This window comes from Dendrobates tinctorius, unplaced genomic scaffold (assembly GCF_039654945.1).
Source record: "Dendrobates tinctorius isolate UK_male_01 unplaced genomic scaffold, ASM3965494v1 ptg000145l, whole genome shotgun sequence".
Taxonomy (NCBI): domain Eukaryota; kingdom Metazoa; phylum Chordata; class Amphibia; order Anura; family Dendrobatidae; genus Dendrobates; species Dendrobates tinctorius.
The window spans coordinates 1,194,128-1,221,309 of NW_027361812.1; the positions used below are offsets into that span (position 1 = coordinate 1,194,128).

The window sequence follows — 27,182 nt, forward strand, 5'->3', positions numbered from 1 at the left end:
GTGTCTGCTAACGATTAAAGCTAATTTTCCATTCAAAAAGTCAAATGGCGCTCCTTCCCTTCCAGGCCCTGCCGTGCGCCCAAACAGTGGTTTATGATCACATATGAGGTATCCATATACTCAGAAGAAATTGCCCTACAAATTTGAGGATCCATTTTATCCTGTTGCCCATGTGAAAATGAAAAAACTGATGCTAAAAGAATTTTTGTTGGAAAAATTAAAATGTCCATTTTTTCCTTCCACGTTGCTTTAGTTGCTGTGAAGCACCTGAAGGGTTAATAATCTTCTTGAATGTAGTTTTGAGTAGCTTGAGGGGTGCAGTTTTTAGAATGGTGTCACTTTTGGGTATTTTGTGCCATATAGACCCCTCAAAGTGGCTTCAAATGTGAGGTGGTCCCTAAAAAGGAAAAAAAAAAAAGTTTTGTAAATTTTGTTGTAAAAATGAGCAATTGCTGGTCAACTTTTCACCCTCATAACTTCCTAACAAAAAGTTTCCAAAATTGTGCTGATGTAAAGTAGACTTGTGGGAAATGTTTAACTATTGTGTCACAACTCTCTGGTTTAACAGAATAAAAATTTGAGAGAATTGCAAAATTTTCGCCAAATTTCCGTTTTTTTTCACAAACGCAAAAATTATTGACCTAAATTTACCACCAACATGAAGCCCAATGTGTCACGAAAACATTCTCAGAACCGCTAGGATGCGTTGAAGCGTTCCTGAGCTATTACCTCATAAAGGGGCACTGGTCAGAATTGCAAAAAATGGCCAGGTCAAAATAGGCAGTGTCATGAAGGGGTTAATTGTATGGACCTGGTCACTTTTACTGCACAATGTATGCAACAGGGTGGTTGGTTCATGTCACCATACTTAAATTTTGTAAGCTACAATTCTGCCTGCTAAAAGCAAGCCTTCATATATGGCAAGAAAAAATAGCAGATGAGAAACTAAAGTGATTAAACAAAGTGTATGGGTTAGGCTGGTTTCACACTTGTGTTGTGTAGCGCTGCGGATGGCAGCCTACTTCCTCCTTTCGTCTGCAGCTCACAGCTCTACAGTCTACATATTTTCTACTTGCTGTGGGTGAGGGGTGAGTTTGTCAGTTTGCTTCAGCTGTTGCCATTGTTGTGAAGTCTACACTATTATCACTATATATTTACATAAGAAGCTAACATTCACATGGTCAAGGAAAGGTAATGCTGTGATTTGGGAGAAATGCTTTATAAACTGCTGTGGCGTCCAGGGTATTGTGATTCTGCAGAACTGCTAAAAGCAGCTTGATCAGGAGCTGACTAGGAGAGGGAGGTGAGCAGCTAAGGCTACATTCACATGCCCAGTAGTGATCCATTAGAACGGATCCAGCAGCAATACATGAACAAAAGTTGTGCAGACACAATCTTAGTTTCTTTATCGCCTTATTGGGGGACACAGATTACCATGGGTGTATGCTGCTGCTGCTGCTAGGAGGCTGACACTATGCAAAACAAGAAAATTAGCTCCTCCCCGGCAGTATACACCCACCGACAGGCACCAAGCACCTCAGTTTGTGCTTAGTGTCTGTAGGAGGCGGACCGGTATCTCCCCAGATCCGCAGTTAACTTTTTTCCCTTAGGTTTTCTAGTGGAACGTTTTTAATTCTTTGTCTTTTGTCTTTCAGATTCAAGTCAGGAAACAGGGTGTAAGTTTCACCCTGCTTTCCCATATCAGGCGGCTGAGCGAGCAGTGTGGCGTACCCCACATTGCAACTCTCAGTACGCTGGCAGGACTTTTTCCCCTATCACCTTCTGGTGCTATGGGATGTGGACAGGTGGCTGGTCCTTGCCAAATCCCCCTCACCCCTCTCTCGGGACAGGGCTGAGAGGAAGACGGCGATCGCAAGTAGTGCATCCTCATCCAACAAGAGGTTAACGCAGTCTTCTGCAGGATGCGGGTACAGAGGACATTTCCCAGCGGCTTGCCTTATGCTTGTGGGCCCCTGTGATCATCCTCTTCAGGGACGTCAGGTAAGTGCCTGTACGATCCCTCCAGCCCCGCAGTGTTACCAGAGAATCCCATCGGCAGTAACAGCTACAGGCTTCCCTGTTTGAATCTCCCACCTCTCTCCCCTGCCTGCCGCGCACCGCTCTCACCAGCCGCGCGCCTTCCTATCTATATTCAGGGGGGCACAGAACAATTCACAGCCTGGGCAGGGATTTCAAGGGAATCTGCGGGCATTGTACCGTAATATCGGCGTTTTTTTATTGTCCCGAGTAGTTATCAGGCACCGGGCTGCGGCGGCATCAGTTTCACTTTCACTTTCATTTCAGCTGTTTTCAGCGCGTTTTCTCCTCCTTCTGAGCGTGCTTTCCTGCGCGCCTTTCCTATCCTATCACAGGGCTCCTTTCTCTTTTGCCTAGCCAGCCCCCTTCTCCCCGCACCCTCCTTGCTGCCCTTATCCAATCGCGGCTCAGCTACTAAGCTCCGCCCGCTGCTTCCTTTATACAGTAGTTCCTGGTCGTCTTTTCTCTTCCTGTGTTGCGTGGGGGACACGTCGGCTTTCTCTGCTCGCCTGAATCTCGGTAGGCTCTGCGGCTCAAATTAGCTCCTCTCCGCATTTTTTTCCCCCTAACTCGTCTGGCCATTCAGCGCAGGTTACTTAGGCCCAACCCTTCAAGGGGTCTCTGCTTCAGGCCCACAGCTACCCACTACGCTTGTGCGTGCTGTAATAAGAAGTGGGCTTCATGTCAGTCATCCCCCTTCTGTCCGTCCTGCAGACCTTCCATTATGTCTGCCTCTCAGGAGCACACCGAGTCCCGGGATGAGGATACTCCACCTCCCCCAGAGTGGACCGTGGTAATGTCTCAGTCGGTCGCTGACTTGACTAAAGTTTCTCAGTCTCTGGTCCAGGTCTTAGAACGATTGCCTCAGCTAGCTACAGCCACCTGCGCACCGACCGCCTCTCAAGGTGAGTCGTCCGCACCTGACCACGGCCTTCAGAGAGAAAGATCGGGCAGGAGTTCTAGGCGATGACTCCCAATCGGGGTCTAGTTCAGACGCCGACAACGCATCTGAAACACGGGACATGGTCGATAGTCTCATTCGGTTATCTTCCAAACCCTTAAAATTAAGCAAGACAAAGCTCGCCCTCAGGAAGGCTCTGTGCTCTTTAAACGAGTAAGGCCCCCATCTCGAACTTCTCCCAATCACAAAGAGTTCGAGACTACCTTGTCCAAACACTGGGAGCGCCCTGAGCTACGTTACTCAGGCCGCAGGTATTTAGACGTCCTGTATCCCTTTGATGCGGACCTGCTCACAAAGTGGACCAAGACTCCCGAGGTGGATCCCCCAGTGTCACGGATTACCTCAAAAACGGTTCTATCCCTTCCAGATGGGGCATCGCTTAAAGATCCTACTGACAGGCAGATTGAATCTCTGGCTAAGTCAATCTTTGAGGCATCCGGCGCCTCCCTCTGTCCTATTTTCGCATCCGCCTGGGTGGTGAGTCATTTCCGCTTGGCTAAAATTCTTCGCAAGGGCATCTTAGCGACAGCTTCTCAAGACAAGTTAGCAGATCTGGCAGATCAGATTAACCATGCGGGTAAATGCCTTTTGGCCGCCTCCTTGGACGCGGCCGGGTGCGTAGCTATGGCTTACAGCAACGTAGTCGCTATACGCTGAGTCCTTTGGCTAAAGTCATGGAATGAGGATACTACTTCAATAAAGTCGCTTACTAATCTGCCATTCCATGGCTCTAGGCTCTTTGGAGCCAAGCTGGATCAGATAATCTCCGATGCCACTGGCGGTAAAAGCACTTCTCTCCCCCAGTCTCAACCAAAACGCTTTTTTAACAGAGAGGGTTTTCGGCCGTTCAGGTTTTTTCGTCCCTTCTCTTCCACGGAAAGATCTGCTCCGCAAGATCGCTCTTCCACCACTAGGGAGCAGGAAGAGAAAAAAGAAAAAAAAAAAACCTTCTTGCAAGCCTGCTCTCCGCTGGAGATCTAGAGGTCTTCAGGCGCCAGTTCCGGCAGGTTTTCCTCCAAGTGACGGGTCACCCCCACCTGGAAGTTCTTCCAGGGTGGGAGGCAGACTTTCCCTTTTCGTCGATGCTTGGCTGTCCGCTGTCGACTACTCTTGGGTCAGAAAAATCGTTGCATCCGGTTACAAGATCGAATTTGCTTACCCCCCAAACAGACGGTTTTTACTGTCTCGACCCCCGAGACGGCGGTCCCTGATTCCAGGGTTTCTTCAGGCCATTTCCTCCCTTCTTTCCGCCGGAGTGATTGTTCCCATCCCCCCAAACGAACGGTTTTCAGGGTTCTACTCAAATCTCTTCGTAGTCCCGAAGAAAGACGGCTCCCTTCGCCCAATCCTGGACCTCAAATTGCTCAATTGCCACATGAAGATTCTTCATTTCAAAATGGAGTCCCTTCGGTCGGTGAGAGCCTCAATGGAACCCGGAGAATTCCTCTGCTCGGTGGACATATGGAATGCCTATCTGCACATACCTGTTTGTTTGCAATATCAGAAATATCTTCGGTTTGCGATTCAGGAAAATCACTACCAGTTCACGGCTCTCCCCTTCGGACTAGCCTCCGCTCCCCGTGTTTTCACGAAGGTGATGGCGACAGTCATGGCCATCCTTCGCCCCAGGGGGATCCTCATCATCCCTTATCTGGATGATCTCTTGATCAAGGGCTCGTCCCGCCAAGACTACCTTCAGAGTCTTCAGATAACCCTGGACACTCTCTGCCGTCTCGGATGGCTAGTCAACAAGAAGTCCATTCTGATCCCCACGCAGCGTCTGACTTTTCTGGGCATGGAATTCGACACTAACATGGGCCGGGTGTTTCTCCCAAGGGAAAAATTTACGGCTTTCCAAGGGAATCAAAATCCTCAAACGGCCAGCGCCCATCCCCCTTCGGTCCTGCATGAAGGTTCTGGGGAAGATGGTAGCTTCCATGGAAGCGGTGCCCTTTGCACACTTTCATCTTCATCCCCTCCAGCTATGCCTTCTTTCAGCCTGGGACAAGTCCACGCTGTCCTTGGACCGTCCCATTCTCCTCCCTCTCAGAGTGAGGCAATCCCTGACTTGGTGGGCAATGCCAGCGTCAGTTCTACAAGGGAGGTCTTTCCTTCCGCTTCAGTGGCAAGTCATCACCTCCGATGCCAGCCTTCTAGGCTGGGGAGCGGTGTTCCATTAGAAAGCGGCCCAAGGCCGCTTGAATCCACAGGAGTCTTTTCTGCCTATCAATCTTCTGGAGATCAAAGCAATCTTCCTGGCCCTTCTTCGCTGGCAGCCTCTCCTCATCGGCAAGCCAGTCCGCATTCAGTCGGACAACGCTGCGGCGTACTTAAACCACCAGGGGGGCACTCGCAGAAAGCAAGTAATGTCAGAAGTGGCCAAGATACTGCGCTGGGCGGAATGTTACGTTCCGGCAATCTCAGCCGTTCACATTCCAGGGGTGGAAAATTGGGCAGCTGACTTTGAGTCGTCAAGGTCTAGCGTCAGGCGAATGGGCTCTTCATCCCACAGTCTTCGATCAGATATGCCAGCGCTGGGGCTCACCGGATATTGATCTCATGGCATCTCGGATGAACCACAAAGTTCTGCACTTCGTAGCCAGGTCCAGGGACCCTCTAACCGTCACTTGCGACGCCCTAGTAATTCCGTGGTCCCAGTTCGGACTTCCTTATCTGTTTCCGCCTCTTGCCTTGATCCCACAAGTGGTCAAAAAGATAAGATCGGAAGGCGTACCAGTTATTCTAGTGGTGCCAGATTGGCCGAGACATCCTTGGTACGCGGAACTGGTGAACATGCTCGCGGACGCTCCCTGGAGGCTTCCAGACCGTCCGGATCTTCTCTTGCAAGGCCCCCTTTACCACGAGAATTCTCAGTCTGAGTTTGACGGCATGGCCGTTGAGACCGCAATCCTGAAGGAATCAGGTCTGTCCAGTCAGGTTATTCAAACTATGCTCAGAGCCAGGAAACCAGCCTCTTCCCGCATCTACCATAGGTACTGGAAGGCTTTTTTCTGTTGGTGTGATGATAAAAAAGTCTTCCCAATGTTCTTTTCTATCCCATCTATCCTTGGGTTTCTTCAGTCTGGTTTAGAAGCGGGTCTGTCCCTCAGTACGCTCAAGGGCCATGTTTCCGCTCTCTCTATCCTCTTCCAAAGAGCTTCTCTACCACAGGTCAAGACCTTTCTCCAAGGGGTCTCCCATGTGGCTCCTCCTCATCATTCGCCGATAGACCCGTGGGATCTCAATCTCGTTCTTAGCGCTCTCCAGAAGGCGCCGTTCGAGCCTATCCAGGCCATTCCTTTGTCCCTTCTCTCGTGGAAGGTCACCTTTTTGGTTGCCATTACATCCATCAGAAGAGTTTCTGAATTGGCAGCCTTGTCATGTCTTTCCCCTTACCTGATTCTCCATCAGGATAAGGTCGTCCTCAGGCCCGTTCCTTCTTTTCTTCCAAAGGTGGTTTCCTCTTTCCATATCAATGAGGATATCATTCTCCCATCTTTTTGTCCGGCTCTCTCTCATCCGCATGAGAAGTCTCTCCACAAACTGGACGTATTTAGAGCCCTGCATGTCTATCTCACCAGGACCTCTTCCTTTCGTCAGTCTGATTCCTTGCTGGTCATCTCTGAAGGTCACCGGAAAGGGCTTCCAAATCCACGATCGCTCGCTGGATTCGTTCGACCATTCTGGAAGCTTACCGACTTCAGGAAAAACGTCCCCCTCCGGGAGTGAGAGCTCACTCCACCCGGGCTGTGGCGGCTTCGTGGGCCGTTCGTCACCAGGCTTCAGCTTTACAAGTTTGCAAGGCTGCGACCTGGTCGTCCTTGCACACCTTTGAGGTTCTACAGGGTTCATACCCAGACCTCGTCTGATGTTGTTGGAAGGAAGGTACTGCAGGCGGCGGTGGCACACCGGCCGACCTAAGCCTTTCCTATTCTTTCGTTCCTTATTGCTGTTCCCGCCCTTGGGACTGCTTTGGAATGTCCCATGGTAATCTGTGTCCCCCAATAAGGCGATAAAGAAAGATGGATTTTTGGTTCTTACCGTAAAATCTTTCTTGGAGCCTTCATTGGGGGACACAGCACCCGCCCTGTTTAAGTTGTACCGTGTTGGGTCTTTGAAACACTTGTTGGGTTAGTACATATGTTTAGAGTTTTCTCATTGCTTCTCCTGCTTTCTCACCAACTGAGGTGCTTGGTGCCTGTCGGTGGGTGTATACTGCCGGGGAGGAGCTAATTTTCTTGTTTTGCATAGTGTCAGCCTCCTAGCAGCAGCATACACCCATGGTAATCTGTGTCCCCCAATGAAGGCTCCAAGAAAGATTTTACGGTAAGAACCAAAAATCCATCTTTTTTTTAAATGGCTTATTCCTGCTGGATTTTTTTAACATTTGAAGTCTATGCTAATTAGCGCATCTATTTTCCTTTCAATTGTAACTGATTTGTTTTTGCTTACTGGATATGGCAAGCAAAAGACTGACCAGTTGCTGGATCCAGTAAGCAAAAACTGGATCCATTACAAATGAGACACTGTTTAACAGATCTGCTACTGGATCCATTCAAACTGATCACTACTTGACATGTGAACATAGCCTAACTTCTCTATAGAAATTAATGGACACGATAAAAAGCTGACTGGGATCTTGGGCATTCTTCTCGAAAGTTACTACTGTGCTTACTTGGCCAGTGTAGGTCTGTTGGAAACAATCTATACTCTACACTCCCTGACAGAAGTTGTAGCTTATCCATGTTATGTAAATAAAAGTTTATAACCTGACATTAAATTCCTCCATTGGTTGTATAAATTATTCTTTTGAAGCTGAAACACTCCAAAATGTGGTTTAGGTTAAGATAATAAATTGCCATCACTGCAGAAATATTGATCATTTAACGGACGCAGAATGGTCCGATTTTGGCAAGACAAGTGTTTTGTTGCCCACAGAAAGTAATGTGATATTCAAACAAATTAACTTAAAATACAAATATGTTGCATAACATTGGTGAATGACGTTGTGGTGCTATTGGAGTCATATTTTGTGTGACTTCCATGAGCTTGAGGGACTGCATCCAAGCGATTCAACAATGATTCATACAATTTATTAAGTCATCAGGAATAGCAAAGAAAGCAGTCTTACATGCCTCCTAGAGTTCATCTAGATTCTTTGGTTTTGTCTTCCAAGCTTCCTCTTTCATCCTACCCCAAACATGCTCAGTCATCATGTCTGGTGACTGGGCTGGCCAGTACTTGAGCACCTTGATCTTTTTTACCTGGAGGAACTTTGTTGTAGAGATGGATGTATGAGATGGAGCACCATCCTGCTACAGAATTTGACCCCTTTTATGATTTGGAATATAAGAGGTAGCTAATACTTGATATTTTAGGCTATTGATATTGCCTTCCACCTTGCAAATGTTTCGCACACCCCCATACTGAATGTAACCCCATGCCATGATCTTTCCACCACCAAATTTAACTGTTTTCTGGGTGTATTTTGGATCCATACGGGCTCCAGTAGGTCTCCTGCAGTATTTGCGGCGGCTGTGGTGTAATGCTACTGAAGTTTCATCAGAGAAATCCACCTTCTGCCACTTTTCCAGCATCCATCTGTTTAGCAGGCTGTGGGACTTTGCAAATGCCACATAGTGGTTTTTTTTTTTTGGTTTTTTTTATTTGCTTTTTGTTTAGTGCTGGCTTCTAGGCACTGATTCGACCATGGAGGCCATTTCGAGACAGAATCCTACTAACTGTTCTAGTTGACACGGGGACTTGAGGTGACCAGGCCTGTTGAAGCTCTGCTGCAGTGGAAGAGGGGCTTGCTTTGGATTTTCTAACCAACAAGCGTTCCTCTTGAGCAGTTGTCTTGTGGGGTCTGGCGGACCTGGGCTTGTCAAACACATCTCCAGTCTCTTCGAAAATATATATATATATATATATATATATATATATATATATATATATATATATATATATATATATATAATATTTATTTATTTTTTTTATTCTTTGTACTTGACGCTGAGACACATTAAAGGTGCCAGCCACCTCTGCAGTGGATCTGGATCCAGGATTTGGTTGCAGGGTGGATTTTTGACATGTTGTCAGGGCTCAAGTGAAGGTCTGGGGTGCTGGTTTTTTTATACACGCCCACTAATTAACTGATCATTTACTGAGCACAGGTGAGGATGTAAACTAGGATTGTATGACCAGACAACTTTTGTCTTGCCAAAATCTGACTCTTCTGTGTCCCTTAAATGATCAATGTTTCTGCATTGATGGCAATTTATTTTCTTAAACTAAACCACATTTTGGAGGGTTTCAGCTTTCAAAACAATTTATACAACCAATGGATGATTTTTAACATCAAATTATAAGCTTTTTATATAACATAAGTGACAACTTCTGTCAGGTAGTGTGTAAAATAAAGGCTCTCAGCAGTGTGACAGCAAATCAAAGCAAGTTATTTGCAAACTTGCTTACTGTCATGTCTAACTGAATCAATTTAACCCCTTACCTACAATGGACGTAATATTCCATCCATGTGACCCTGGACCTAATTCCCATGGACGAAATATTACGTCATAGCGATCAGCGGCTGACACCCAGCACAATGTGTCAGGGGCGGTCACAGACCGCCCCCGACACGTTAACCCCTTGCACACCGCAATCAATCGCAGTGTACCAGGGGTTAAAGGGAAGCATCGGCAGGGAGGGGGCTCCCTCCGTGCTTCCCTGTGCCCCCCACAGCAGCGCAATGTGCAGCGCTGCTGCGGGGGGCTCTTTCTCTGCAGGCCCCCGGATCCAAGATGGCGACGGGGACCTTCAGGGGCCTGCAGGGAGCTGGCTTCCTCATGCCTGCACAGCGCAGGCAAGGAGGAAGCTGACAGATCGGTCACGTGACAGATCGGTCACGTGACAGATCGGTCACGTGACAGATCGGTCACGTGACAGATCGGTCACGTGACAGATCGGTCACGTAAGCGATCACAAGATGTCACGTGTCCGAAAATGATACCAATAAAAGCGTCAACTCGTCCCGCAAAAAATAAGACCTCACATGACTCGGTGGGTCAAAATATGGAAAAAACTATAGCTCTCAATATGTGGTGATGCAAAAACTATTTTTACATTAAAAAGCGTCTTTTAGCGTGTGACAGCTGCCAAACATAAAAACCCGCCATAAATAGTAAATCAAACCCCCCCCGTTATCACCCCCTTAGTTAGGGGAAAAATAATAAAATTAAAAGTGTATTTATTTCCATTTTCCAATTTGGGTTAGGGCTAGGGTTAGGGGTGTGTTGGTCTTAGGGTTGGAGTTATAATTGGGGGTTTCCACTGTTTGGGCACATCAGGTGCTCTCCAAATGCAACATGGCGTCTGATCTCAATTCCAGCCAATTCTGCGTTGAAAAAGTCAAATGGTGCTCCTTCCCTTCCAAGCTCTGCCATGCACCTAAACAGTGTTTTACCCCAACATACAGGGTATCTGCCTACTCAGGACAAATTTGCAAAACAACTTTTGGGGTCCAATTTCTCCTGTTACTCTGAGGAAAAAAAAAAATTGGGGGGCAAAAATATCTTTTGTGGAAAATGATTTTTATTTTCACGCTCGGGCGTTATAAACTTCTGTGAAGCACTTGGGGGTTCAAAGTGCTCACCACACATCTAGAGAAGTTCCGTGGGGGGTCTAGTTTCCAAAATGGGGTCACTTGTGGGGAGTTTCAATAGTTTAGGTATATCAGGGGCTGTCCAAACGCACATGACACCTGCAGACCATTCCATCAAAGTCTGCATTCCAAAACGTCACTACTTCCCTTCCGAACCCCGACGTGTGTCCATACAGTAGTTTTCTCCCACATATGGGGTATCGGCGTACTCAGGACAAATTGAACAACAACTTTTGGGGTCCAATTTCTCCTGGTACCCTTGGGAAAATAAAAAAAATTGGTGACTAAAAGATCATGTTTGTGGAAAAAATACGATTTGTTTATTTTCATGCCTGGGCATTATAAACTTCTGTGAAGCCCTTGGGGGTTCAAAGTGCCCACCACACATCTAGATAAGTTCCTTGGGGGGGTCTAGTTTCCAAAATGGTGTCATTTGTGGGGGGTTTCCACTGTTTTGGCACATCAGGGGTTTTCCAATTGCGACATGGTGTCCGATCTCAATTCCAGCCAAAAAAGTCAAATAGCGCTGCTTCCCTTCCGAGCTCTGCTATGCGCCAAAATAGTGGTTTACCTCCACATGGGGTATTGGCGTACTCAGGACAAATTGCACAATAACTTTTAGGGTCCTGTTACCCTTGGGAAAATAAAAATTGGGGTGAAAAGATCATTTTTGTGGAAAAAATGATTTTTTTAATTGTACCGCTGTACATTATAAACTTTTGTGAAGCCCTTGTGGGTTCAAAGTTCTCACCACATATCTAGATAAGTTCCTTGGGGGGTCTAGTTTCCAAAATGGGGTTACTTGTGGTGGGTTTCCACTGTTTAGGTACATCAGGGGCTCTCCAAACGTGACATGGCGTCCGATCTGAATTCCAGCCAATTTTTTTCATTGAAAAAGTCAAATGGTGCTCCTTCCATTCTGAGCTCTGCCATGCGCCGAAACAGTCGTTCCCCCCCCCCCCCCCACATATCAGGTATCAGCGTACTCAGGACAAATTGCACAATAACTTTTCCAGTCCAATTCCTCCTGTTACCCTTGGTAAAATAAAAAAAAATTTGAACCTGAAATTTTTTTTTTTGTGAAAGTTAAATGTTCATTTTTTTTGTTTTTTAAATATTCAAAAAATTCCTGTGATGCACCTGAAGGGTTAATAAACTTCTTGCATGTGGTTTTGAGCACCTTAAGGGGTGCAGTTTTTAGAATGGTGTCACTTTTGGGTCACTTTTGGGTATTTTCTATCATATAGACCCCTCAAAGTGGCTTCAAATGTGATGTGGTCTGTAAAAATTAAATGGTGTTGCAAAAATGAGAAATCGCTGGTCAACTTTTTACCCTTTATAACTTCCTAACAAAAAAAATTTTGGTTCCAAAATTGTGCTGATGTAAAGTAAACATGTGGGAAATGTTAATTTTTTTTCTGTGCCATATCTCTGATTTAAGGGCATAAAAATTCAAAGTTGGAAAATTGCAAAGTTTTCGCCAAATTTCTTTTTTTTTTTTTTTTTTTCCCACAAACGCAAGTTATTTGAATGAAATTTTACCACTAACATGAAGTACAATATGTCACGAGAAACCAATGTCAGAATCACCGGAATCCATGGAAGAGTTTGAGTTATTACCTCATAAAGAGACAGTGGTCAGAATTGTATAAATTGGCCCGGGAGTTAATGTGCAAACCACCCTTGGTAGTGAAGGAGTTAATAACCTGAGACTACCTTTTTAAAGGGTTTATATAATATTTTACATAGTTCAATATATGGCTTTTTTAAGCTATGGGTTGGGAACTGCAGTATTAAACTCTTCTTGTGTGCATAGTTTTGAGAGCTTGATCTGCTTTGGTAATGTTCTCCATATCTTTTTCTAGATTGTATGTGGCTACAGTCACACCATGGGGCTGACTGATCAAGGGTATCTCTACTCCTGGGGAGCCAACACAAATGGCCAGTTGGGTATTGGTAACAAAAGCAACCAGCTTTCTCCAGTAAGAGTGGAGACTAAAGAAAGGTATAGTATACTGGAGCGCATGGGTTTTTTCCACACCTTTTAAAGAGAACCTGTTGCAATGTCAAGAGGACAGTTTTTCTCTTAGGCCTCTTTCACACTTCAGTTTTTTGCCATCCGTCAAAATCCGCCAAAATTTGAAAATGGCTGATCCGTAAAAAATGTATGAAAACGGATGCCAGCTGATGGAACGGATCCGTTTTAAGGATCCGTTATACCAATTTTAGTGCGGATCCTCAACAAAACTGATCCGTTCAATCAGCTGGCATCTGTTTTTCACATCCGTTGGATCCGTTTTCTTGAGGATCCGTTTTTCCACTCCTCCAAAATGGGATGCTCCCAAATATGATTGGCTCTTGGAGAATGCTCCCAAATGTGATTGGATACTGGAAACTAGGGAGAAATATATCTAGGGTGTTGTGATACAATTTCTTTGAAAGGTTTTAGAGCTAGTGGCAGCGATGGAAGGAGTTAGTGCGAGTCTGGAAGGAGTTATTGCGAGTATTGACAGCTTCTGTGTGGAATTTGATCTTCACTGCAATCGGTTGGCAATTGTTGCTCTCCAGAGGGAGAAAAGAAGACTGCGAATCCTGCGTATGAGGAGACGGCGCCAGTGGATTCATCCCATTAATGCGCAGAGGTTTACCCGTGGCGTTTTTCCACACTGTACCTGGAATTGAGGGATAATCCGGACAAGTTCTTCAACTACGTGCGCATGAGGCTGGAATTGTTCGAGATATTGGTGGATCGTGTTGGAGAACAAATCCGGAGAAGGGACACACAAATGCGGTTTTCTATATCACCGGCGGAGCGTTTGATGGTGACCCTTCGGTAAGTTATCTACTTTTTAAAATGTTTTAGATTCTGCAGGCTTTTATTGTTATGTTATGGCTTGTAGTTTGTATTAATTTTACTTTTTTTCCCTTTTTTTTTTTTTTAACAGATTCCTGGCAACTGGAGAATCATTCACCTCCCTCCATTTCCAGTTCCGGATTGGGATTTCAACTATTGCTGGAATTGTACAACAGACCTGTCGGGCATTGTGGGATTCTCTACAGGAGGAATACATCCCAGAGCCAACACAGGAGAGGTGGCTGGAGATTGCCGACAAGTTTCAAGAAATCTGCCAGTTTCCAAACTGTATCGGTGCCATGGATGGCAAGCATATTCGGATTGTGAAACCCATGGGATCTGGTTCACAGTTTTACAACTATAAGAAATACTTTTCTATTGTGCTTATGGCCATTTCGGATGCAAACTGCAAATTCATTGCTGTGGACATTGGTGCATACGGTCATTCAAATGACTCAGGTATTCAAGATGTCCACCATGGGCCGTCGCTTGTATGGAGACAATTTTGACTTCCCACCTCCAAGACCACTCCCTGGAACAACAGGCCCACCAATGCCTTTTGTGTGCGTTGGCGACGATGCTTTTCAGCTTTCTAAACACCTACTCAAACCATATGGTAGTCGTGGATTAACACACTGGAAAAGAATCTATAACTATCAGTTAACCAGAGCGCGGAGTGGTGGAGTGCGCGTTTGGAATTTTAACTGCCAAATGGAGAGTCCTGTTAACGGCCATTAAAATGAAAACAGAGACTGTGGATGAGGTGGTGAAGGCCTGTGTAATCCTGCACAATTTTGTCCTTTCAAAGGAACCCGTTTCCATCGATGAAAATCTGTCTGAAACCACCTTGTGGGATTATGAGCAGCAAACTTTTCGGAGTACTGGCTCAGTGTCAAGAATGAGGGAGACCTTTGCAGACTATTTTCTCACACCAGAGGGACAAGTGGACTGGCAAGATGACCTGATATAATTTTCTTCTTAATATACCAATTGAGTACCATTTTTTTTTTATTTTTAACTGAAATTTTACCAAGTGTTTGGTTTTCCCAAGCATTGTGTACCATGTGATTTGGTTTACCTAGTGTTGTGTTTTTTTTTGTTTTTTTTATAGTTTTACACTTTGCAATGTTACCAATTGTTGGGTACCAAGCATTGTTTTACACTTTGAAATGTTACCAAGTGTTGGGTACCGAATGTTGTGCTACCAAGTGTTGGTTTTTTGTACCTTGTACACCACCGGTGTACTGTGAAATATTACCCAGTGTTGTGTTACCAAGTGTTTACCTTTTACACCACTGGTGTACTTTGAATATTTCCCAAGAAAGACCAAAAAATAAACAACACAATAAAGTTCTTTTTGAAAAAAAAACATTGTTTTTGTGAATTTGTACTAACTTTTTTTTGTGAATTTTTTTTAGTTTTTTTTTTTTTTTTTTTTTTTTTTTTTTTGGTATCTTAAACCTTTTTTGTAAATACTTTTTTTGGAAAAAAAAAGTTTATAAATTGATAATGTTGGGTGGAGATAGTATTGGAGGGGTTGACCACATCGAGGGGAGGGGGGGGGGGGGGGGAGGAGGAGGACTGGGGAGGGAGTTGGTGAGGACCAGAAGTGGAAGGGGGGTTTAACACATGTGGTTGGGACGGGAGTGGATGGACAGACGAGGTTTGTGGGTACATTGAAGGTGTATGTGGGGGTGTGTATGGTGAGGGCATTGGGGTATAATGCAATGGGGAAGGAAGGTACTGGGAAGAATGGAACGGGGAACTAGAGAAAGGAGAGGGAGTGGTAGGAGGAGGGACGGTTGTATGATGGATGGGGGGGGAAGGATGGGATGCTTCTGCAAGTACTTCCACTAGAGCATTCTGACAGGCTTGCATCACACGCATCTGCTGGTGAGTACTTAAACCTTCCATTTGCCGGGCAACGGAATGAAAAAAGGTATGTCTCGGTGTCTGGTTTGATTCTAAATTCATCTGTTCCATGTATCTTCTGAGTTCCATGATACTTTGATTGATCATGATCAACCCAGAAGATAACTGTTGTCCATAAGTGTGGAAACCATGCTGGACAGATGAGTTTAGACTCAGTCAGACATGGTCATCCTTTCCTGACTCCTCAGACGCTGCTGGCCAGAACCAAAAGTTGGTCGGGATGTTGCGGCAGTGTCTGAGGGGTGGGGAACAGGGAAAAAGTCGTCACCAGCAGCTTCATGTGATGAAGTCTGCCCTGCTGCTCCAGGTCACCGGGGGCGGTCTCACTAGGGATCACTCCAGAGGGACGTAACTCTGATGCAGACTCCTGAGTGCTGCAGATGGTGCTAAAAAAAAAGGAGTAGAAATGTTTAACCAAATTTTTTTTTCAGCAGACTTAAATTAAATATCAATATTTTTAATATACATTTTTTTCTCCTTTTTGGAAAGATCATGGCATGGGGTTACATTCAGTATGGGGGTGTGCGAAACATTTGCAAGGTGGAAGGCAATATCAATAGCCTAAAATATCAAGTATTAGCTACCTCTTATATTCCAAATCATAAAAGGGGTCAAATTCTGTAGCAGGATGGTGCTCCATCTCATACATCCATCTCTACAACAAAGTTCCTCCAGGTAAAAAAGATCAAGGTGCTCAAGTACTGGCCAGCCCAGTCACCAGACATGATGACTGAGCATGTTTGGGGTAGGATGAAAGAGGAAGCTTGGAAGACAAAACCAAAGAATCTAGATGAACTCTAGGAGGCATGTAAGACTGCTTTCTTTGCTATTCCTGATGACTTAATAAATTGTATGAATCATTGTTGAATCGCTTGGATGCAGTCCCTCAAGCTCATGGAAGTCACACAAAATATGACTCCAATAGCACCACAACGTCATTCACCAATGTTATGCAACATATTTGTATTTTAAGTTAATTTGTTTGAATATCACATTACTTTCTGTGGGCAACAAAACACTTGTCTTGCCAAAATCGGACCATTCTGCGTCCGTTAAATGATCAATATTTCTGCAGTGATGGCAATTTATTATCTTAACCTAAACCACATTTTGGAGTGTTTCAGCTTCAAAAGAATAATTTATACAACCAATGGAGGAATTTAATGTCAGGTTATAAACTTTTATTTACATAACATGGATAAGCTACAACTTCTGTCAGGGAGTGTAGAGTATAGATTGTTTCCAACAGACCTACACTGGCCAAGTAAGCACAGTAGTAACTTTCGAGAAGAATGCCCAAGATCCCAGTCAGCTTTTTATCGTGTCCATTAATTTCTATAGAGAAGTTAGGCTATGTTCACATGTCAAGTAGTGATCAGTTTGAATGGATCCAGTAGCAGATCTGTTAAACAGTGTCTCATTTGTAATGGATCCAGTTTTTGCTTACTGGATCCAGCAACTGGTCAGTCTTTTGCTTGCCATATCCAGTAAGCAAAAACAAATCAGTTACAATTGAAAGGAAAATAGATGCGCTAATTAGCATAGACTTCAAATGTTAAAAAAATCCAGCAGGAATAAGCCATTTAAAAAAAAGATGGATTTTTGGTTCTTACCGTAAAATCTTTCTTGGAGCCTTCATTGGGGGACACAGATTACCATGGGTGTATGCTGCTGCTAGGAGGCTGACACTATGCAAAACAAGAAAATTAGCTCCTCCCCGGCAGTATACACCCACCGACAGGCACCAAGCACCTCAGTTGGTGAGAAAGCAGGAGAAGCAATGAGAAAACTCTAAACATATGTACTAACCCAACAAGTGTTTCAAAGACCCAACACGGTACAACTTAAACAGGGCGGGTGCTGTGTCCCCCAATGAAGGCTCCAAGAAAGATTTTACGGTAAGAACCAAAAATCCATCTTTCTTTATCGCCTTATTGGGGGACACAGATTACCATGGGACATTCCAAAGCAGTCCCAAGGGCGGGAACAGCAATAAGGAACGAAAGAATAGGAAAGGCTTAGGTCGGCCGGTGTGCCACCGCCGCCTGCAGTACCTTCCTTCCAACAACATCAGACGAGGTCTGGGTATGAACCCTGTAGAACCTCAAAGGTGTGCAAGGACGACCAGGTCGCAGCCTTGCAAACTTGTAAAGCTGAAGCCTGGTGACGAACGGCCCACGAAGCCGCCACAGCCCGGGTGGAGTGAGCTCTCACTCCCGGAGGGGGACGTTTTTCCTGAAGTCGGTAAGCTTCCAGAATGGTCGAACGAATCCAGCGAGCGATCGTGGATTTGGAAGCCCTTTCCGGTGACCTTCAGAGATGACCAGCAAGGAATCAGACTGACGAAAGGAAGAGGTCCTGGTGAGATAGACATGCAGGGCTCTAAATACGTCCAGTTTGTGGAGAGACTTCTCATGCGGATGAGAGAGAGCCGGACAAAAAGATGGGAGAATGATATCCTCATTGATATGGAAAGAGGAAACCACCTTTGGAAGAAAAGAAGGAACGGGCCTGAGGACGACCTTATCCTGATGGAGAATCAGGTAAGGGGAAAGACATGACAAGGCTGCCAATTCAGAAACTCTTCTGATGGATGTAATGGCAACCAAAAAGGTGACCTTCCACGAGAAGGTACCGAATGTTGTGCTACCAAGTGTTGGTTTTTTGTACCTTGTACACCACCGGTGTACTGTGAAATATTACCCAGTGTTGTGTTACCAAGTGTTTACCTTTTACACCACTGGTGTACTTTGAATATTTCCCAAGAAAGACCAAAAAATAAACAACACAATAAAGTTCTTTTTGAAAAAAAAACATAGTACAAATTCACAAAAACAAACTTTTTGTGAATTTTTTTTAGTTTTTTTTTTTTTTTTTTTTTTTTTTTTTTTGGTATCTTAAACCTTTTTTGTAAATACTTTTTTTGGAAAAAAAAAGTTTATAAATTGATAATGTTGGGTGGAGATAGTATTGGAGGGGTTGACCACATCGAGGGGAGGGGGGGGGGGGGGGGAGGAGGAGGACTGGGGAGGGAGTTGGTGAGGACCAGAAGTGGAAGGGGGGTTTAACACATGTGGTTGGGACGGGAGTGGATGGACAGACGAGGTTTGTGGGTACATTGAAGGTGTATGTGGGGGTGTGTATGGTGAGGGCATTGGGGTATAATGCAATGGGGAAGGAAGGTACTGGGAAGAATGGAACGGGGAACTAGAGAAAGGAGAGGGAGTGGTAGGAGGAGGGACGGTTGTATGATGGATGGGGGGGGAAGGATGGGATGCTTCTGCAAGTACTTCCACTAGAGCATTCTGACAGGCTTGCATCACACGCATCTGCTGGTGAGTACTTAAACCTTCCATTTGCCGGGCAACGGAATGAAAAAAGGTATGTCTCGGTGTCTGGTTTGATTCTAAATTCATCTGTTCCATGTATCTTCTGAGTTCCATGATACTTTGATTGATCATGATCAACCCAGAAGATAACTGTTGTCCATAAGTGTGGAAACCATGCTGGACAGATGAGTTTAGACTCAGTCAGACATGGTCATCCTTTCCTGACTCCTCAGACGCTGCTGGCCAGAACCAAAAGTTGGTCGGGATGTTGCGGCAGTGTCTGAGGGGTGGGGAACAGGGAAAAAGTCGTCACCAGCAGCTTCATGTGATGAAGTCTGCCCTGCTGCTCCAGGTCACCGGGGGCGGTCTCACTAGGGATCACTCCAGAGGGACGCAACTCTGATGCAGACTCCTGAGTGCTGCAGATGGTGCTAAAAAAAAAGGAGAAAAAAATGTATATTAAAAATATTGATATTTAAGTCTGCTGAAAAAAAAATTTGGTTAAACATTTCTACTACAGAAATGGTTTGTGGAATATTTACCTTCTGCACACCATTGTTGATCGCAGGAACGCCAGGGCTCTGTAGTTCTTGTACTGGGGTCCCCGGTGTCCTCCCGATCCACTCAGGGTCTGCAGCTCCTTGTTGTAGTCCCTCTTGAAGCGATCCCGGAGCGACCGCCACCGTGTGATAACCCTGTCACCTGTGAAGCAAAAAAAAGGGGTTTAGTATTCAACACTTCACATGCTGGAATATAAGTTACTGAAGTTGTAATACTTACGCACAAAATCCCTGGCCCTCGCATTGAGTTCCTCCCAGTTCTCAATAAGAACAGACCTCATCCCAGAGCCATCGGGTGGTTGGTTGGTCGGCGTGTAAACGGTTTCCCATGTTCCACAGCGGCTCCCGGTTTTCCACCTCACGGAAGAGTTCATCTGTATCAATAATGACACCCTCCTCCAGATGTCTCCGGGGAGCACGCTGTGAAACCTGTGAAGATAAAAAAAAAGCAAAACAAAAAAAAAAATTACATTCTAATCAAACTCATGATGTTCATTTAATCAATTATCCAAATAGCGTTACTTACCGTTTGCCGACCACTAGAGACATCACCTTGACGACCCTGGGATGTCCTGGGAGTCACTCTAGTGCGGGCACCGGATTCTGAAGACTGGAAAAAAAAAAAAAAATTTTGTTTGGATGCATGTGTAGTTGTGTGTGCACTGTGATGAATGTTTGTGTTGGGTGTAGCATTATGTATGTGTGCATGTGCTAAATTTACACTCTGCGCACCCCCTCCTTGTGTCTCTCCACCCTGCACGTCTCCTCCTGGAAGCTCCTCTGAATCAGCTTCCTGTCAAAACATAATACATGGATAGTGTTTTTAAACAAAAAAAAGTTAAAAAAAGTGTTTTTTACCTCGGCTCGCTGATGTGAGGGGGAGCTTTCAGGAGAAGACATTACGGTCTGGGTCAGCTGCGTTGGCAGCTGCAGTGCTTCCTGAAGTGATCTGTAAGTATAAAGACACTTGTTAAGCTACTATACAAAGGATCATAATAAGCTTTCAGGCCTTTATACTTACAGGGAAACAAATGGTTGCCTGTACTCTGCTGTGGCCTGGCCGGCCGTCTCTGCTGCGGCCTTTCTGGTGGTGCTTCATGAAGTGATCTGCAAGTATAAAGAAAATGATATGAAAGTAAAAAAAAAAAAAAAAAAAAAAAAAAAAAAATCATTTGTATATAATTTGTGTAATTCCCTGAAACTAAGTATATGCAGTTTTAAGTGTTTGCATGTCTAAATTCCCTTATAGAATCATAGAATCGTAGAGTTGGAAGGGACCTCCTGGGCCATCTGGTCCAACCCCCTGCTCAAAGCAGGATTCGCTAAATCATCCCAGTCAGATGTCTGTCCAGCCTCTGTTTGAAGACTTCCATTGAAGGAGAACTCACCACTTCTCGTGGCAGCCTGTTCCACTCATTGATCACGCTAACTGTCAAAAAGTTTTTTCTAATATCTAATCTGTGTCTCCTCCCATTCATTTTCATCCCATTGCTTCTAGTCTTTCCTTGTGCAAATGAGAATAAAGTTGATCCTTCTACAATGTGACAGCCCTTTAGATATTTGTAGACAGCTATTAAGTCTCCTCTCAGTCTTCTCTTTTGCAAACTAAACATTCCCAAATCCTGCAACCTTTCCTCATAAGACAGGGTTTGCAGACCGGTCACCATTCTGGTCGCTCTTTTCTGAACTTGCTCCAGTTTGTTGATGTCTTTTTTAAAATGTGGTGCCCAAAACTGGACACAATATTCCAGATGAGGTCTGACCAAAGAGGAGTAGAGGGAAATAATGACTTCACGTGATCTAGACTGTATGCTTCTGTTAATACATCCTAGAATTGCATTTGCCTTTTTTGCTGCTGCATCACACTGTTGACTCATATTCAGTCTGTGATCTATTAGTATACCCAAGTCTTTTTCACATGTGCTGTCACTTAGCCCTATTCCTCCCATTCTATATATGTTTTTTCCATTTTTATCTCTCACCGAGTGTAACCACAATGATTGAAGGTGTGTAATATTTTGTGTAAACCCACACTTTATCTTTGCATGTGTTTGAATTCCCTGAAAAAGTGTAACGGAGTGTAACCAGTGATTGAAGGTGTGTAATTGCTGTGTATACCAGTGTTTGCATATCCCTCAAACTCTCACCGAGAGTGTAACCACAGTGATAGAAGGTCTCACCGAGAGTGTAACCAGTGATTGAAGGTGTTTAATTTCTATGTATACCCACACTGTTTGCATGTTTTTGAATTCCCTGAAAAACTCTCACCGAGAGTTTAAGGTGCGTAATTGCTGTGTATACCCAGATTTTTTTCATGGTATGTTGCAATCTCTCACTTTTAACCACACTTGAATACCAAAAAATTTAATGTACCTTTATGGTAACTTAATTTTACTTTTTTTTTTCTTTTTTTTTTTTTTGATACTAAGGAGATTTTTTTCAAAACGGTTTTTTTTTTTTTTTTTTATAATTTTTTTATTCCAACAAATAGGAGCTACTCTGCTCTTTATTTCAAATACCACAATAAATGAAAAATAAAAAAACACCGATTTACAACAGATACATTAATCACACCACAATTGCAAATATGAAAATAAAATCCAATAAACATGCAAAAGAAAAACAATTGAAATATTAAAAAAAATCGCTCTCTCGCTGAGGAGACAGGTTTTGTAGCTCTAGTTTGGTCTTCTATCAGTCAGGCTGGTGTTTGATGTCTGGCTCGGTGTCTTCAGTGTGGCTGTTGCCAGATGTCTGGGCCCAATTACACCACATACAATACCAGTTAGGCCAGCTTCACATTTGCACTTTATAGCGCAGCGATGACCTGCACACGGCCGCTGCTAATCCCCGCCCCATCCGGTCATCGCCGCCTACTAGCGCACATGGACGCTTGCGATCTGCGCACCTTATCTTTAGCATAGGGTGCGCAGATCTTGCGCTGCCAGGATTTTACCGTGTGCTGCGCACTTTTGAAGGTGTCTCGTGCGTGCCAAAATGCAACATGCTGCGTTTGGTTCACAAGGGCACACCTTCAAAAGTGCGCAGCACATGGTAAAATCCTGCCAGTGCACGATCTGCGCACCCTATGCTAAAGATAGGGTGCGCAGATCGCAAGCGTTCATGTGCGCTAGTAGGCGGCGATGACCGGATGGGATGGGGATTAGCGGCGGCCGTGTGCAGGTCATCGCTGCGTTATAAAGTGCAATTGTGAAACCGGCCTTACACCACACAATCACAGCATAAGAAATACAATATTACAGTTGTATGAAAATAACGCACACGCACGCACACACACGCACACACACACGTGCGCTCCAGGGGTCTTGCAGGTGGTAGACTTGCAGCTGGGCAGGCAGGTTTTATAGCTCTAGTTCAATCTTCTATCAGTCAGGCTGCAGTCGGATGTCTTGCTTGGTGTCTTCAGTGTTGCTGGTGCCGGATTGTCTGGGCCCAATTATACCACATACCATACACCACACAATCACAGCATAAAAAATACAATATTACAGTTGTATGAAAATAAAATGCAGTACACATGCAACAGAAAATAAGTATGGAAAAAAAAAATATACACACAGACATGGAACACTCGCAGACCACACACAGGCAGGCTACACACTAGCAGGCCATACACACACAAATGTCATAAATAGGTATACTCACACTTTTAGGCGAGCTGGTACTGGCAGGCCTCTTGATAGCTGATAGCTGTGTGGCAGCTTGGTGGCTGTCTGCAGGCTTGGTGGGTGTCTGGCAGGCTTGGTTCCTGGCTGGCTGACTGCTACTGCATGTCTCGGCCCAATTAACCCACCTTATATAGTTTTGGGACTGTCTGTAAAAGTATCTTTTTTTTTTTTTTTTTTTTTTTTTTTTTTTCTGGGCATGCGCAGTGCGATTTTGCAGATCCTGCCGGTGGATTCCGCAAAATCGCGGGTCCTGGCGGATCCGCCGCCCATAGGCGCCCATTCTACCGCATGGCGGATCCGCCGTCACCCGCCATTTTGACGGCGAAAAAAACGTTGCAAGCTCTGTCCCCCTCAGACAGAATCCGCAAGGAATTTTGCGGATCCGCCGAATACCGGACGCAACGGACGACCATCCGTCAAAATCCGCCACTAATGTATCCCAATGGGGGAAATGGCGGATCCGCAACAAGAAAAAGCGGATCCGCCATTTTCAAATTTTAGCGGATTTTGACTGATGGCAAAAAACTGAAGTGTGAAAGAGGCCTTATTCACTGTACTCTCAAGTTCTTTTTTCTTTGTCTGCCTCATGCATCCAAAGATATGGGCCCTTTATTTGGTGCAGGGTAATGCAGAGCAGCCTGAAGACAAGTCCGCTTCATAAGTATCATAAACAGCGCAGTAAATAAACACCTATATCGCTGTAACTTTATGGCAAAATTGTATACAAATGAAAACCTATATACTAGAATATAAGCCGAGGCCCCTAATTTTGCCACGGAAAACTGGGTAAGCTTATTGACTCGTGCATAAGCCTGGTATGTGTGGCTCTCCCCCCTCCCAGTATGCATGGCTCTGCTCCCCTGTCCCATCCTTCTATGTATGGCTCAGCTCCCAGTGCTACACCGTCCTGACCGGTCACGTGGTACCACTCATTGAAGTAATTAATATGGACGCCACGCCTATTGGAGTTGAGTTGCATCCAAATTCATTACATTAAAGAGTCGTACCATCTGACCGCTCAACACAGGAAAAAGCTGCCAGTCCCGGGACAACAGAGGATGCAGGGACGTTCAGCAATGGCACAGGAGGGGTGAGTATGATGTTCCAGCCACCGGCTTCTGCTGCTGCCCTCCCCCTCTGGTTTCTGCACAATGACTCGTGTATAAGATGAGGGGGCATTTTCAGCACAAAAGTGCTGAAAATCTCAGCTTATACATGAGTATATATGGTACTTAAGAGAGCAGCAGGAATAAAAGCAAGTACTGGCCCCTTTTGACCTGCGAAGACTCCTTTGAAGACCTGCCTATCATATCCTCCCTCTCACAGCCGTAAACAGCTTTTCAACACTTCCAATTGTCTACTCCGTCCCCCAGCACCTCCTCCCCTTCTCATTACCACTGAAGACTTTGCCTCTTTCTTTAAGCAGAAGATTGATACGATCAGAGAAAGATTTGGCCCCCAGCCCCAATGCCCGTCTTGGCTGCTCAGCCCTGTTCCTCCAAAACCAACTTCTCCACCATGACAGGTCAGCTCTCCACCCTCCTATAAGATCAAACCTCACCACTTGCATGCTTGACCTGCTCCCATCCCACTTCATCCCTAACCTCGCTACAGTCTTCATCCCTACTCTAACACACCTCTTTAACCTCTCGCTTACAAATGGTGTTCCCCAGCCTCTCCTCTCTGCCAAGCCCTTCATTGGCTTCCTATCGTCCAGAGGCTCCAGTTCAAAACCCTAACTATGACATACAAAGCCATCCACAACCTGTCTACTCCATACATCTGTGATGTGGTCTCTGGGTACTTACCCACAGGCGACCTTCAATCCTCAAGATCTTGTTCTCTATTCTCCTGTTATCTCTTTTCCCACAACTGCATACAAGACTTCTCCCATGCTTCCCCCATACTCTGGAACTCTCTACTCCAACACATCAGACTCTCTCCTACCATGGAAACCTTCAAAAAGAACCTGAAGACCAACCTCTTCTGACAAGCCTGCAACCTGCAGTGATCCTCAGTCCACTGAACCTCCGCACGACCGCTCTACCCTCTTCTAGTGTATCCTCACCCATTCCCTGTAGACTGAACCCTTGCGGACAGGGTCCTCTCTCCTGTACTTGTGTGTCTTGTATTGTGCTTGTCTATATATGCCCCTTTTCACATGTAAAGTGCAATGGAATAAATGGCGCTATAAAAATGTATAATAGCAAACTTTAAAAATTTAATGTTTCAGTTAATATTGATACGAAACAGTAAGCTGAGTTATATGCTCTATATAGAACAGCAACTCTCCCATAATCTAGGCCAAGTCTTGGCACCAAGTTCCATATTGCAGTTTAGAGCCTGAATGCAAGCTTTCAACCAGCCAGGCAAAACTCATAGCTGGGGCTGCAACCCTCAGCTGTCAGTGTTGGCAAGGCTGGTTATCAAGAATAGAGGGGTCCCCATTCTGACTTTTTCTTTAAATAATAAAAATCAGTGTGAGGTCCCCCATTTTTAACCAGCTTTGCTAAAGCTGACAGCATGTAAACACTGGATGTTAGAGTATGGTTCTGGTTCCCAAACTTTTTCTAACTGTTTGGCTGAACCCGAACATCCAGGTGTTTGCACATCTCTAGTGTGCACCTGTGCTTGGTTAGTAGTCATTTTGTGCTGAGACTCACTGAAAAGTAACAAAATTGAAGTACCTCTTTACAATTACTGTGTAATTACGTTCTGTTATTTGTTCCATCAAAGTCTGAATAACATGTCTTGTGTTTGGTTTTTGCAGAATAGTGGAGATTGCAGCCTGTCACTCATCTCATACTTCGTCTGCCAAGTCGCAAAGTGGCCAAGTTTATATGTGGGGTCCATGTCGTGGCCAGATTATTCTCGCTCCTCACCTCACAAACTTTACTTGTACGGATGATGTGTTTGCTTGTTTTTCAAACCCACCAGTCATGTGGCGCGTGCTTTCTGTAGGTAAGTTATTGCTTTGCTAAAGGTTAGAATTGACACTTATCAGCACTTTGTATCTGTACATGTACAGGTTCATGCATATTTTCTTTACCCTCCCCCCCTTATTTCCTCATGTTGTAAGCTTGCAAGCAAGACCCTCATGCCTCTCAACTGATGTGTGCAAAACATTACATATGTCCCCTCTGATTTGTAAATTGCTGAATGTCTGCTTTATAAATAAAAATTTAGTAGTTTTTTGCGAGCAATACTGACCTTTAGATAAATTATTATTTGAGGTCTTGTCACCTTTATGATAAAACTGAATTCCCCATTGCACTAGCCTATTTTCACATCAGGACTCAGTTATTTACTAGAATAATGGCAATTAGTGTGATTATTAGATTTGCTGTTTATTAAGATATTAATCTTACTCACAATGTTGAATCTAGAACCTGAAGACTTTCTAACAGTTGCCGAGTCACTGAAGAGGGAGTTTGATAGTGAAGAAACAGCAGACTTGAAATTCCGTTTGGAAGGAAAAGATATTCATGTCCATAAAGCAGTCTTAAAAATAAGGTAAAGTTTACATAGATGGAACATGACTACCATGTAGCGAAGTCAGGGCACTGTGATCAATCAAGTTCTACTACACCAAACTCCAGTTATTCCTTTATGGACCCTGCTTTGTGCACTGGGGCACAGTCGTATGGAAAAAGAAATGACCTTCCCCCAAACTGTTCACACAAAGTTGGAAGCTATAATTGTCCCAAATGTCTTGTATGCTGAAGTTTTAAGATTTTTCACTGGAACTAAGGGGTACTTCACACTAAGCGAGATCGCTAGCGAGATCGTTGATGCGTCACCGATTTTATGACAACAGCGATCTCGTTACGTGTGACACTTAGCAGCGACCAGGCCCCCTCTGTGATGTCGCTGATCGTGCTCGAATGTCCTGGGCCATTTTTTTGATCGTTGGTGTCCCGCTGGCCAGCATGCATAGCTGTGTTTGAATCCAACGAGCGACCTCGTTAGCGACTCAGAAATCATGGATGCAGGCGGGAGTCGTCAGAATCGCTGCTGTAGCGCTAAGCGACGCACCAGCGATCCCGCCGAAATCGTTGCTGTGTCGTTGGGTAAATTTGACTGTTTGATGGCTTACTCTCGACCATTTAGCGACGCACCAGTGATCCTTACCAGGTCGTATCGTTGTTGGGATCGCTGGT

The 27,182-nt window shown here is 44.8% G+C and overlaps 1 protein-coding gene across 1 annotated transcript in view; it reads left to right on the forward strand.

Moving 5' to 3' along the window:
* The window catches only part of RCBTB1 (RCC1 and BTB domain containing protein 1), a 69,302-nt gene that overhangs the window by 30,122 nt on the left and 11,998 nt on the right, over positions 1–27,182 (forward strand). Inside the window, exons 7-9 of the mRNA XM_073546084.1 lie at positions 12,524–12,663; positions 25,793–25,983; positions 26,409–26,535. Coding sequence (XP_073402185.1) covers positions 12,524–12,663; positions 25,793–25,983; positions 26,409–26,535 — 458 coding nt within the window. The remainder of the gene's footprint in view (positions 1–12,523; positions 12,664–25,792; positions 25,984–26,408; positions 26,536–27,182) is intronic.